At 41.4% G+C, this 13,020-nt stretch overlaps 1 protein-coding gene across 2 annotated transcripts in view; it reads right to left on the reverse strand.

Moving 5' to 3' along the window:
• The window catches only part of grin2ab (glutamate receptor, ionotropic, N-methyl D-aspartate 2A, b), a 114,379-nt gene that overhangs the window by 81,527 nt on the left and 19,832 nt on the right, over positions 1–13,020 (reverse strand). Inside the window, exons 2-4 of one of the 2 annotated variants that reach the window (XM_085163592.1) lie at positions 2,233–2,298; positions 1,889–2,113; positions 1,637–1,795 (exon numbers count right to left, since the gene is read on the reverse strand). In XM_085163592.1, coding sequence (XP_085019718.1) covers positions 1,637–1,795; positions 1,889–2,107 — 378 coding nt within the window. In that variant the 5' untranslated portion in view covers positions 2,108–2,113; positions 2,233–2,298. The remainder of the gene's footprint in view (positions 1–1,636; positions 1,796–1,888; positions 2,114–2,232; positions 2,299–13,020) is intronic. The other variant, XM_085163591.1, reaches the window with a different exon arrangement.

The raw sequence follows: 13,020 nt of genomic DNA on the forward strand, positions 1-13,020 counted from the left end.
ATGTGAACTCGAGCAACCGCATGTCTGAGAATTTTCGATGATCTGCTGATTTACTGTGCTTCCATTCCTGCCTGCTAGTGGGATGGTTTCGCCCCAATTTAAACCAGGCGTGGAGTCTTTGTTATTTACAGGTAAACCCTGCAGGAGCTGTTGTGGAGGAGCTGGTTAGTTACAGGCCATACACACTCACTTTTACACCTGGGAGCTGCCAGAAATGACCGCACTCTTGTACTTTTGGCCACCGAGCTGTTCAATAAGAGCAGTCGGGGGCTAAGTACTCTGTTTAATGGAACATTAACGGCAGCGATTGAGAGCGAGAAAAAGGTTATTTATTTATTTTCCCTATCGTTATAAGCTCAGCGGGGAGTCCAAACTGTTGACCTTCACGTTACAACCACAGACCCCCTCACCTTCATGCCAGTTCTGTCTCCTTTACCTCACTCCTCATCTCTGTTATCGTTCTTTCTTGTCTTTTTTTCTCACGCACGCTCGCGCACTGCATCCCCCGTCAAGGAGCACTTCAAAAGGCTGCTGTACTGCGGCAGTTATTGGTTCCTGTGTTTTGGCTGCTGTGCCCTGAGAGATTTAAAAGCTAAAGAACCAGTTGTGTTTGTTTGTCTGTCTGTCAGTCAGCGAGGTCTACAGAGCCAGCACCAGAGAGAGAATTCAGCTTAGAAAGCAATGTACATCCTTAACTTTGCACTGAGCACCGCACCAAAATAAACACACAAACATACACACACACACACACACACACACACACAAATACCCGTTCTTAAATGATATCTCCTCTTTTTTTCTTTTAAAACTAGAAATCAGTTATATTGTTGTTTTGTTATTTTTGTTTTTTCTTGCATCCACTGAGCACGAGACATGATACAGCTACATACAGCTCAGGGTTTCTTTTTCTTATTCTTTCTTTTGGTTTTCTTTGGGGGTGGGGTGGGGGGGTTAGGCTTTGCATAGCCCAGTTCTAGACAAAGCAGAAAATGCATTATTACATATTTAAATAATCCTCGATCATCTGCTAAAATAAAAACGATGTACCAGAGGATGCAGCGTGCTCCATGCAAAGGCTTCTTCTGACCTTACAAACACCTCACTTCTAAATGTGTGCTTTGTAACCTTTTAAAAGCCTAATTAACATAAAATTGCTTCGGGTGATAGCAGCCATCAATTCAGAGCAATTAACATTCTGTTTAACTTTGACAGCAGCATTTCCACTTTCAACTTAAACAAACACTAATCTGATGGAGCTGTTGATAGCACACACATCATTCAGAAACCTCCCGGTGTATTATTTTCTCATCTAGAGCATTCATTCATAAGACAAACAACCTCAAAGAGGCATCCCCAAAGTAACTCACTGGAAGCAAATGATTTTTTCCACTCATGTACCTACCAGCTGAGAACATGCAATTCACATATGTAACGCATGGAGCTTATCGTTTTTCATATTGGAAACCAAGTGGACTATATTGCATTTTCACATCAATCAGTGCCACAAACATCTGGAAAACAAAACTTTAATGGGGGTCCTTATTTTCACTTCCAAAAAACAAACACCGATGTATGCAAAGTAGTCCGCCTTGCATGTGTGTCCTCGAAATGGCCAACGCTGCGTCAGGTCACTCACCTTGTCAGCCATAATCATAGAGGAGCCTCCGTGGACTCCCAGGACTGGAAGTTGAGTCTGAACGGACAGGAAGTCAAGGATCTGGGCAATGGCCTCCTGATCGGTGCCATCAGCAAACACGATGCCATGGAGACGAGTGCGAGAAAGAAGCTCACACACCTTGGGACAAAGTAAAACAAACTCCTGCATCAGTTTGTGGCAGGCGATGCATTCGTGTGCATAATGCTTGGTGAATGCCAATGCGTTTCTCACCTGTGTAATCACAGACTTCGGGTCTGTTTGGTTCATCTTCAGCGTGACCACTGAAACGTCGAGCGCATCTTCGGGGCGCCGAGGTGGTCGGAGATCCTGGTCGATAACGGTGCGCGTCTGGCCCATGATCACGCCCACGCTGAGCCCTGGGGGCTTTTGGGATGCCACAGGCGCCATCATATGGGAAAGTAGGAGCAACATCCAGCCCACTACACCCATTATACCCTGTAAAACACAGACACACACACACACACATCAATACAAATAAGAACCAGTAGCAGAACATTTTACTCCTGAAATGATGGCGGGGCTCATATACTGAGCCTGTAACAATATTTCTTTACCTTGACAAATTCTGCCTGTTATCAGCAGCCTGTCACAGGTGCAGATGAGAGATGCAGCACCGTGCACTGTCAAGGTAAGAAAATACCTGTATATTCATATTTTATGAACATCTTAAATCTTAAAATAATAATCCTGGAGGTTATAAAGTCTATAGCCAAGACTTTTTAAGTAAAATAACCAACAAGTCACACAGTTTCCACCACAAAAAGTGAAATATTTACTATTTTAATTTAAAGAATGATTTTGAGTCATAAAAAAACAAGAACATGTTCAAATCTACAGCACTTTACTCCCTATTTGGCAGGATAAATTTTGGCAGTGTATTCACGTGTCTTCAAAAGCCACAGAAGTGATATCAAAGCTTTCTCACAGACTGGGTTTTATTTATCTGAACACAGTGTGACTCCGATGCATTTAATGATTAATCTCAAGTGCAAAACCAAAGATTACATGATAGGAAATGACTGCAACTAGAAGCCCATCATCCTCTTTTTGTCCTCTAGTGTTCAAAAATAACTTCTTTCAGTGTCAAAGTGGGCAACCGCATGGAGACCAGGGCTAAACCTAACTAACCGCTAATCGGCCTTCATGAGATGCCCCAAATCTCCCTTCCACTGTCTGCTTTTATTTGAACACAATCTATGCCTTGAGGCAGTATTCACAGCAAAGTGCCAGCTATTAACAGATAAAATAACCCCGAAATAAATAATCTGATTTTACCTCATTCCTGGGGTGGGTCGATATGAGGGGAAACCAAAGTGCTAAAGGCCCACACAAGTGTCTGCATCAATCAGTAACATTTGCTGAGATGAAAACGCTCTTTAGCTCTATATCCTAACCAAATTCTAGTCTGAGACAAGCTCCTGCTCCCTGTTTCAGCTTACTCTGTATTACCTTCTTTTTTCTGTAATACGAGCGGATCTAAGAGAAGCAGATGAGTAGAGGAAATGCAGTGTGAAATGCCTTGGGCTGAATGAGAGCTAATGAAACCATGATGCAAATGCTACGTTGCATCTCAGCCAATTTCTTACACCGCCACAGTCCAGCAGAGCTGAAAAACACCCCAGGAGGAAACATCACGTCCACAAAATTAACCTACTGTCTTTTTATCTCTTCATTTTCCCCTCTCTTGGTTTTTAACTTTCCACCCATTTCTCCTAATCATCCGTATCTGTTCATTTTCTCTTAATGCACTCATGTTGTTTTTTCTTTTTATTTAATTTTTCCCAATCTGTCTTTCCAGCTGGGTTAGTATGTGTATCTGATCCATGTCATCTCACACCCGGTCTAATCAGGCCAGTTAGTGAAGGCAGTACTTTCCCAGCTTGCTCTCTCTGCCCTGGTGCCCACATACTAGCCCGGAGCTCCAGCAGCACTTAGCATACGCCGCTAAATCACACACCGCTACACTCCTGTCCCAGGGAATTAGTGTCAGCTCCAACCAATGGGACAAGATTACACTAACTTTCCCTGGAGTTAGCATCAGAGTTAACATAACTGGGAGTCAGTGTGCTGCACCGCAGTTTTCAAAACGGTCAACGTAGCTGGAAAACTTTGGGTCACTGAGTGCTCACGCTGTCTTGGAGGATTTGCATTTGTGCTTAAAATCACATCCGCTGACTCCTGTGATGTGTCATGAGGGATAACTGCTAGCATTCATGCTAATGTTGCCAGATGAGGGCCAAGCGAGATCTTAATGAAGTAAAATGTTCAGTGAGATAATTCTCTGCCAACAAAAATTGGTGTTCACTCTTTTAAAAAATGACTATAAAAAGGATTTTTTATTTTTTCCCCCAGTGGCTGATTTACTGCAGTGGAACAGACTGCAAGGAGCTTTTTCATTTGTGATTATTAAACATGCTTTCTAAATTGAACAAGTTTGCCTGCAAGCAGAAAATAAGCCTCGTCTAAAAGAACAAAAAATGATGTTTTTGTAGCTGAACTTGAATCTAGATTTGTGAAAATGATGTATCTGTCAAAAATCGAGACAACACACCCAAATGCAGGATCTCGCATTAACGGGCCCCTCAAGCCGCAGCTTCAGTGACAGTAAATCAGAGGATGTCTGCGTGCACGCTGTAACACAACCCAGAGTGATTTTCCTCGGATATAAGCACATTTTGTGGTTCAACAATGTTAGCCCCAACTCCTATTAAATAAAGCTCATGTGGGCGTAATTGCTTAAATCTATCAGTCCACAATTTCATCCTTTCATTCATCGCCAATGAAGCAGATCTACATAGTGCCTCTACATGACAACACAAATTATGCGCTTGGTTATATGGCTGTTTCCCCAAAATACCTTAAAGTGGTATTCCACTCGATATCTCTCCTTAAACCTTCAGAGGCCTCTTGTAACAGATTAAGCTTAGTCAGTCACTGACGGAATTTAAGTGACAAAAGTCATTTGCACAAATATGCAAACAGTTTTTGGTGGAGATTCTCTTTTAGGCATCTGTCACACAAATCTGAATTGTGCGTGTGGAAATGCTGCTTCGTGTTAGAGTTGATCAAATTTGTCTTGCTATTTTTCTAACTAACGATCTGCTGTCATATGCGTAAAGCTGACAGGCATTTATATAGCACCCTACTAACCTGACTAACCACTCAAATCTATCTATTCACACGCATGAAACTCTCATCTATCACACTGACACGCTGATGGATCCATCAGGGCTATTTGGAATTCAGCATCGTGCTCAGAGACCGGAAGGGCCAGTGATCGAAACCCCTACCGCCGACCTCCTGATTAGCGCCCGGCCTTCTCTACCTCCTTAGGCACAGCCACCCTATGTCAAGTGTTCACTGCAGTATAAGAGCTCAACATTGTATCATACAGTCAGATTTCGAATATGATCAAATCGGTGGTCAGAAACAATGCAGCTGCAATGGAGAGCTTAGAGAGGGAGGAAGAAAATTAGTCCAATAAGAAATCAGTAAAACAGGCTTCTTTAGTGCTCCTCTTCATCATGCTGTAGCAATAATATTGTTCTCAACGGTATTGGTACAGAAGCACCTGGGAAATGTGTTGCCCTTTTCCTGAGAAAGCATGTAGCAGCGATCGCTATTAAATCTACTTTTGCTTAAGGGCGAGTTTCTTTAGCGAGAGAAAACGTTAAACTGCACATTAATGGGAGCACAAACGCAGGGTTTTTTGCATTATATCAAACCGGTAGGTTGTTCTCTGCACTCTCAGGGTTCAATAACTTAAAACATATTAGCATTTCTTTTGATATGCACAGCCCCGGTGGTAGCACAGGACAACAACTTCCAAACTAAAATATCTCACCACCCTCTTTCTAGTGTGAGTGGTACAAAAAAGCTTATTTTTTTATCATAAAAAAAATATTTTTTTCAGTTTGGTATGTTAATCCCTGTAATACCCGGTTCTAAAATATTAGTGTCAGGGCCAGATTTATGTGCATATTTGAATTGGCAATCTGCATGAAATTAGCGTTTGATTTTCTAAACAGAAGCTAATTATCAGTAACTGGGACTGTCTTTAGGTGCTTTCCGCCTGTAAACGAGATCTCCAAAGATGCACCTCAACAGTGAAACTAGGATGCAGAGGGGTGATAAATCAAGAAAGAAATCAAGCCTAGAAAAGCAAATAAAAATGTGCTGATACTGAAATAAAGGTCCCCCATTAAAGGAAGTTTTTAACTTTCCGAACCATTTACTGAGGTCTTGATTAAACGCTAAGAAAATTACTGGAGCATGTGAGGCAGGAGTCACTCGGAACATAAAATGTTTGGGGAAATAAAAGCCACGGCAGCTTAGATCAAGATCAACATCACAATCTCCACAGTGGCTTCGCTCGAATTAGCTCTAGTGTCAAGTTCAAGTTCAGCTTTAATGATCTCAGCTTTCCATCCTGCTACTCTGCACAACCTTCCTTTAACAGCTCATTTCAAATCTGAGAATCATCCTCCCAACGCTGACCCCTGACTATTGGGCGAGCCTTAATAAATGTACCAGAATGTGTAGTCGACCACAAAATGTGCACTCTCCCTCTGATGTCTGTGCAGTCCCTTAAATGCTAATTGCATTTGCATTAGGAAGAGCGGCACACTTCACTGGATGCACACAAGCTGCATCTCAAACTGCGCTTCCAGGCCGATGCACCCGGTCGATAAATAACACGCACGCCAAGTAAACTTGAACTGATGTCGGCTTTCATACTTGCTGATGACTTGACGAGACTGGAAATGTTAGCAGCGTTGTCTTAAGAAACTGGCAGCCAGTGCATAATGCATACATATATGAGAAGGATGAAGAAAAAGGAGTCCGTGTCTCTGTTGAAGAGAGCAGTTCAGCGTTTGGAAAGATTATAGTGCACAGAAGTTAAAAGAAGAGTTGGCCACCCACCTTTATTGTTCCTAAGTTTTATTTGGCTGCAATACTACTGTGAGAAGCTAACCATGCTCGTCACATTACCAGCCAGTCTGTGCTAAACTGTGTCTCAGTTGGAAAAAACTTGCAGATGGCAGTGTGACGTCTTCAGGGGCATATTTCAGGAAAATGTTTTAAAAGGTGTGGAATCTTTGAAAAAGAAAAAAAAACCTCTGAGCTTGCCTTTTTATACACACATATACAGTGGGGCAAAAAAGTATTTAGTCAGCCACCGATTGTGCAAGTTCCCCCACTTAAAATGATGACAGAGGTCAGTAATTTGCACCAGAGGTACACTTCAACTGTGAGAGACAGAATGTGAAAAAAAAATCCATGAATTCACATGGTAGGATTTGTAAAGAATTTATTCGTAAATCAGGGTGGAAAATAAGTATTTGGTCACCTCAAACAAGGAAAATCCCTGGCTCTCACAGACCTGTAACGTCTTCTGTAAGAAGCTTTTCTGTCCCCCACTCGTTACCTGTATGAATGGCACCTGTTTGACCTCATCATCTGTATAAAAGACACCTGTCCACAGCCTCAACCAGTCAGACTCCAAACTCCGCCGTGGCCAAGACCAAAGAGCTTTCGAAGGACACCAGGAAAAGAATTGTAGACCTGCACCAGACTGGGAAGAGTGAATCTACAATAGGCAAGCAGCTTGGTGTGAAAAAATCAACTGTGGGAGCAATCATCAGAAAATGGAAGACATACAAGACCACTGATAATCTCTCTCGATCTGGGGCTCCACGCAAGATCTCATCCCGTGGGGTCAAAATGATCATGAGAACGGTGAGCAAAGATCCCAGAACCACACGGGGGGACCTGGTGAATGACCTGCAGAGAGCTGGGACCAAAGTAACAAAGGTCACCATCAGTAACACACTACAACGGCAGGGAATCAAATCCCGCAGTGCCAGACGTGTTCCGCTGCTGAAGCTAGTGCATGTCCAGGCCCGTCTGAAGTTTGCCAGAGAGCACATGGATGATACAGCAGAGGATTGGGAGAATGTCATGTGGTCAGATGAAACCAAAGTAGAACTTTTTGGTATAAACTCAACTCGTTGTGTTTGGAGGAAGAAGAATACTGAGTTGCATCCCAAGAACACCATACCTACTGTGAAGCATGGGGGTGGAAACATCATGCTATGGGGCTGTTTTTCTGCCAAGGGGACAGGACGACTGATCCGTGTTAAGGACAGAATGAATGGGGCCAAGTATCGTGAGATTTTGAGCCAAAACCTCCTTCCATCAGTGAGAACTTTGAAGATGAAACAAGGCTGGGTCTTCCAACATGACAATGATCCAAAACACACCGCCCGGGCAACAAAGGAGTGGCTCCGTAAGAAGCATTTGAAAGTCCTGGAGTGGCCTAGCCAGTCTCCAGACCTCAACCCCATAGAAAATCTGTGGCGGGAGTTGAAAGTCCGTGTTGCTCGGCGACAGCCCCAAAACATCACTGCTCTTGAGAAGATCTGCATGGAGGAATGGGCCAAAATACCAGCTACTGTGTGTGCAAACCTGGTAAAGACCTATAGTAAACGTTTGACCTCTGTTATTGCCAACAAAGGTTATGTTACAAAGTATTGAGTTGTATTTTTGTTATTGACCAAATACTTATTTTCCACCCTGATTTACGAATAAATTCTTTACAAATCTTACCATGTGAATTCATGGATTTTTTTTTTTCACATTCTGTCTCTCACAGTTGAAGTGTACCTCTGGTGCAAATTACTGACCTCTGTCATCATTTTAAGTGGGGGAACTTGCACAATCGGTGGCTGACTAAATACTTTTTTGCCCCACTGTATGTATGTATGTATATATATATATATATATATATATATATACAGTATTTTATATATATATGTACATAAATTCTACCTCTCAGAAGTAAGTTTGAATCAGTGTGAATCAGCAAATGTCTTGAGTCATTTACAGTCTTGTCTTTTAACTGAGCCAGTGCACTGTCACCCTAATATAGATTATTGAGTTTGGACACAGCGCGACTGTAGCCTGTGATGTTTACACAGACCTCGGCAAGGCAGAGACACTAATGTGTGACTGATGGGAGCAGAACTGCATGAAGTCACCCAACATCTCGGGCACGCTGGCTGCTGTAAACATGTCAGACGTGGTGTGGAGTTGGTCTAATGCAGGTAAACAAGTGGCAAGCACTATCATTAGGTATCAATGTCAGATTTACAGAAAGGAAATGGCTGGAAGGGGTGAATGTCGTTCAATGGACGTTTCTTCTTTTTTTCACTGCTGCACAGACAGTAAATAAATCAATGCGTGTGCATGTTTCTGATTTATTAAGGACTCCTAAGAGACAATTTGTAGACAGACAGCTGAATTTAGCACCGTAAGTCTGCAGTATTTGCCCATAATCTGCTTGTTTGCAGGTTCAAGTATCGTGAGAAACCTGAATGCTTAAAGAGGGAAAGTTTTTTTTGAATGAAATTCATAGCAAGGCAAGTAAATATTGAAACTAGGCACACACACACACACACACACACACTTAGACACACACACTCTCAAACACTGCACACTACATTTAATGGGTATGAAAAATGAGACTGACAGCTTAACATTCATCCGTCTGTCATTTAGCATTTAAATCAATTTTAGCTGATAAAAGCGATATTTTAAAAAAGTCACTAGAAATACAGCACTTGCAGGCACTGAGCGCACTGAGCGCTTAATGGTGATGCTGGAATTATCTACATCAGATATGTCATTTTAATTGTGATAATATACATCAAAAGTATTTGATACTTTGCAGCTATGCCTTTCCTTTATGTAGGTTTTACCCCATCTGTTGGCAACCAGTTAAATCTCTCCATTCATTTCAGACACAAAGAAGCAGATAAGTAAGAACCTACAGCCAGCGGCTAGTTGCTTTAGCTTAACATAAAGACTGCAAACAAATGGAAACAGATGGCCAACATAAAGAGAAAATCTGCAGATATTACTGAATGAGTTAAATGGAACAAGAATCCGTCGGGTAACAGGAGCAAACCGATATTGTGGAGATCAGGATCAGACAGGAGGAGAATCAGTAGTTTGCCTTTTAATTACTTGGGCTGCATCCTCGACAATAACCTAGTAATGAGGTGCAGCTTAGCCTGCTTCCAGACCTTTTGAATCTCTGCCCACCTCTCAGATTTGTTCGGTCATTTATTAAAGGATGATTTTGTGCAGAATGATTAGCTGATTCTGCCAGTTGGAGGAAAAGCGCTGAGGTCAAGCTGCACCAAAAAGGAGATGATGCATTTCAGCCCGTTTATCCTCAAAGAGCAAGCAAGATAAATAACAGGTGGGTGAGATCAATGCGCCTCCAAGCACTAAAAGTCAGCATGTGGACATGGTGAATCAGCATATCAGTTTGTCAACTGGAAATGACACTGACGGGCTGGTGCTTCTAGTGGTGGGTCGTTTGCTTCAAAACGTGGAATCAGTTAATGCATTTCAAGAGTAATTATAAGCCAAACAACTCTAAGTGGTCCACACATCCACATGCTGCATCTTTTGTGAAAACAGAAAGGAAGAAGCAGTCGAACATTGTGCAGATTTTCAATAGAGCTGTTAATCAATGCTCTGGGCTCTTACAAAGACCTTAAAATGCAAACTTCAAGCAGCACAAAACAAACCAGTCAGCGTCACTGAATGCTCCGAGGCAAGTTGGCAGCTCTCAGCTTCTTGGGCTTTCATCGGGGGACTGAGCATGTCATTTTCAATTAAAAACGGTCCTTATAGTACTTGTAAGTGCACCCAGCCAAATTTACAATTACTTCAACATATGAGGAGACTAGATATGCATCCTAATAAATTTGAATGCAGTGTTAATGTGGTGTGGCTGGTCTTGTTTTCATTTTTTTGTACGTATGTTTATATGTGTGTATATTTTCTTCAAAATGTTTTTACAGACACAAATCAGCAGACGCTACCATGAGAGCAGGTTTCAGGAGTTCGGCAGGTGTCAAGTCATTCTGTCTGTTTGTATGTGCACAGACACTGTCAACACAATGACGTGCAAAACTTCATGGGTGTGTAGTTGGAATCAAATGAAGGCCTAGTTTCAGTCTTTGAATTCAGGTGTTCTCAGTCCCACTGTCACAGCGCCCAGTCACACAGTCTGGTTTTACAAACATCTGTGAAAGACTGGGTCGCTCCAAACAGCCCACTGAATTCAGGTGTGCTAGGTTGTGAAATTTCTTCCCTCCTAGATATTCCACAACTAACTATAACTGGTTCTACTGCAAAGTGGAAGGATCCACAGCAGCACAGACCACAAAGTGGCAGATTGCATAAAGTTAAAGTGCTAATGTCCATAAAAAGTATGAAAAAGTCACCAACGCTCTGCTGAATAAATCACTGCAGACCTCCAAGCCTTCTCTGGTGTTAACATCAGCGCAAAGCAGCGCTGAGCAGCTCCTGTTAGTGTAGTGTGTAGGTGTCCCAGTGCTTTTGTCCATTTAGTATAGCTCTGTCCATCTTAATAAAGGTTCTTATTATACAGTTAAAGCAGCATGGAAGGGTTTGTGACATTATTGGTTAAGAAGAACTGAAAATTCTTCTTGTTCCTTTTTTAAATTAACATCATAGAAAAGTCAAACATCAAATCCATAAGCACGGATATAGTGCACCAGGGTGACCCACATGCTTTAAGGCTATTGCAGAGGTTTGGTTTCAAATCTACGTTCATGTTTTCCCAGTCTCTCCCTGCTTTCCTGTCTTCTCTACACTGTTCAACCTCAATAAAGACTAAAAAGCCCCCCAAAAGACCAAGTCCACATTTAGGGGAACCTGTACATTTAATCCAAGTATCTTCTGTCACTCGACACAGAATGTCTAACTTAGGGTCAGACATTATTATCTATAATGAAACGCCTTCTTGATTTTGTAAGTGAGTATGGCTGTCGATAGCTCAGGTTCTTTGAGTTGAAGAATGAATGAGCGCAATCAGACTCCTTTGACATGGTCGTGTTTGAAGAACAGAAACATCTGAAGCAGGGGTGAAAATCTCATTTAACTTCATAGACTGCATGTACTCCAATTTCATCTTAAGTAGGCTGGACCATTACAGCTATTGCTTAATAACATGCATAAAAAAAGAGCTCCAACTTTCAGTGTTACAAAGTTTAACTACAGATTCAGTCACTGAGATGTCTGAATTAAAAATGTATTTGGCTGCCACAGCTACCCATCACCATCCTAGCAGATGCAGCTATGGTATAAGATAATCCTATGTGACTACATTATTTTTAAAAAACACTCGATGTCTGACCTTGATCTCAAGGTCAAGGACACTGAGATTCAGTCCAAAGATTTTTGTAAATACACCTTTGGCATCAAGTTGAAAATCCTGAGTGAGTGAGAATTGTCAGTTGTTCACACCCCCCTCTTGGCAGCCTGACAAACAATGACAACAATGCCCCATCAGCTCCTTATGGCTGATGGGTTAACAGTGTAATTGTAAGCATAATACTGGTCTTATTTTTTCCATATTATAAAGAAATGCTGCTGTATGAAATCAGATATGTGCGAGCATGGCTAATCGGGTTTATACTGTTAGAAATAAAGAAAAACAGGACTTTATCCTGTAATTAAACAACATAACTTACCTGTGAATTCACAGAAAATGTCTCCTTTTACAAATATTCTATTGTACATGGTGAAAAAAGGCATGTTTTTGTTATCTAATTTAAACTAAGTTTATCTTTTTAAAAAAGCTGTCATTTTTACTAAGGCAGTCTCAGTGTTATGTCTTTGTCAGCAAGAAGACTGTAAAAACTGCTGAAATTACAATAAAAGGTCCACAATTTATGCTCTCTTATTTAAAATATTCAGGTTTTCCAAAGTCATTGTGTGGGCTGCATTGGACCTTTTGGTGAGAAGGTTCTGAGTTGCAGGCTGTATGTTTGACACCTGATCTAAAGTAAAGCTATCAGTAAAATCACACAGTCATTTATTCATAGAGAAATGTCATATTTTACAATCCTACATTTTATAAATCTCAGTGAAAATGGTCAGGAAAACAAATTAAACTAAAAATTACTGAATTAAATCAGAATCATCCCAGAACAAAAATAACACATTTAAGTGCACAGCACAACACTTAGATGACACAGGATCATTTAAAAAATGGTTTCACATTTCCACAGGTGCAGTGCACCACCTGTGAATAATCTTAATACATCTTTGCTTTCAAATTACACATTTCGATGTGATTCTCCTGACCTTCGATTGCCGCGGTTCATTTTTCCAGGGGTTGTCGTGCGTTTGCTAAAGCACGGTGTGTATCATTATCCACCCACCCAGACACTAAATTGTAAAACAAAAATGTTTGCTGTCTTGATTTGATGGCAGAATATGGTGGAAAGAGCTTGCTT

Source organism: Neolamprologus multifasciatus, chromosome 6 (genome assembly GCF_963576455.1).
Source record: "Neolamprologus multifasciatus chromosome 6, fNeoMul1.2, whole genome shotgun sequence".
Lineage (NCBI taxonomy): Eukaryota > Metazoa > Chordata > Actinopteri > Cichliformes > Cichlidae > Neolamprologus > Neolamprologus multifasciatus.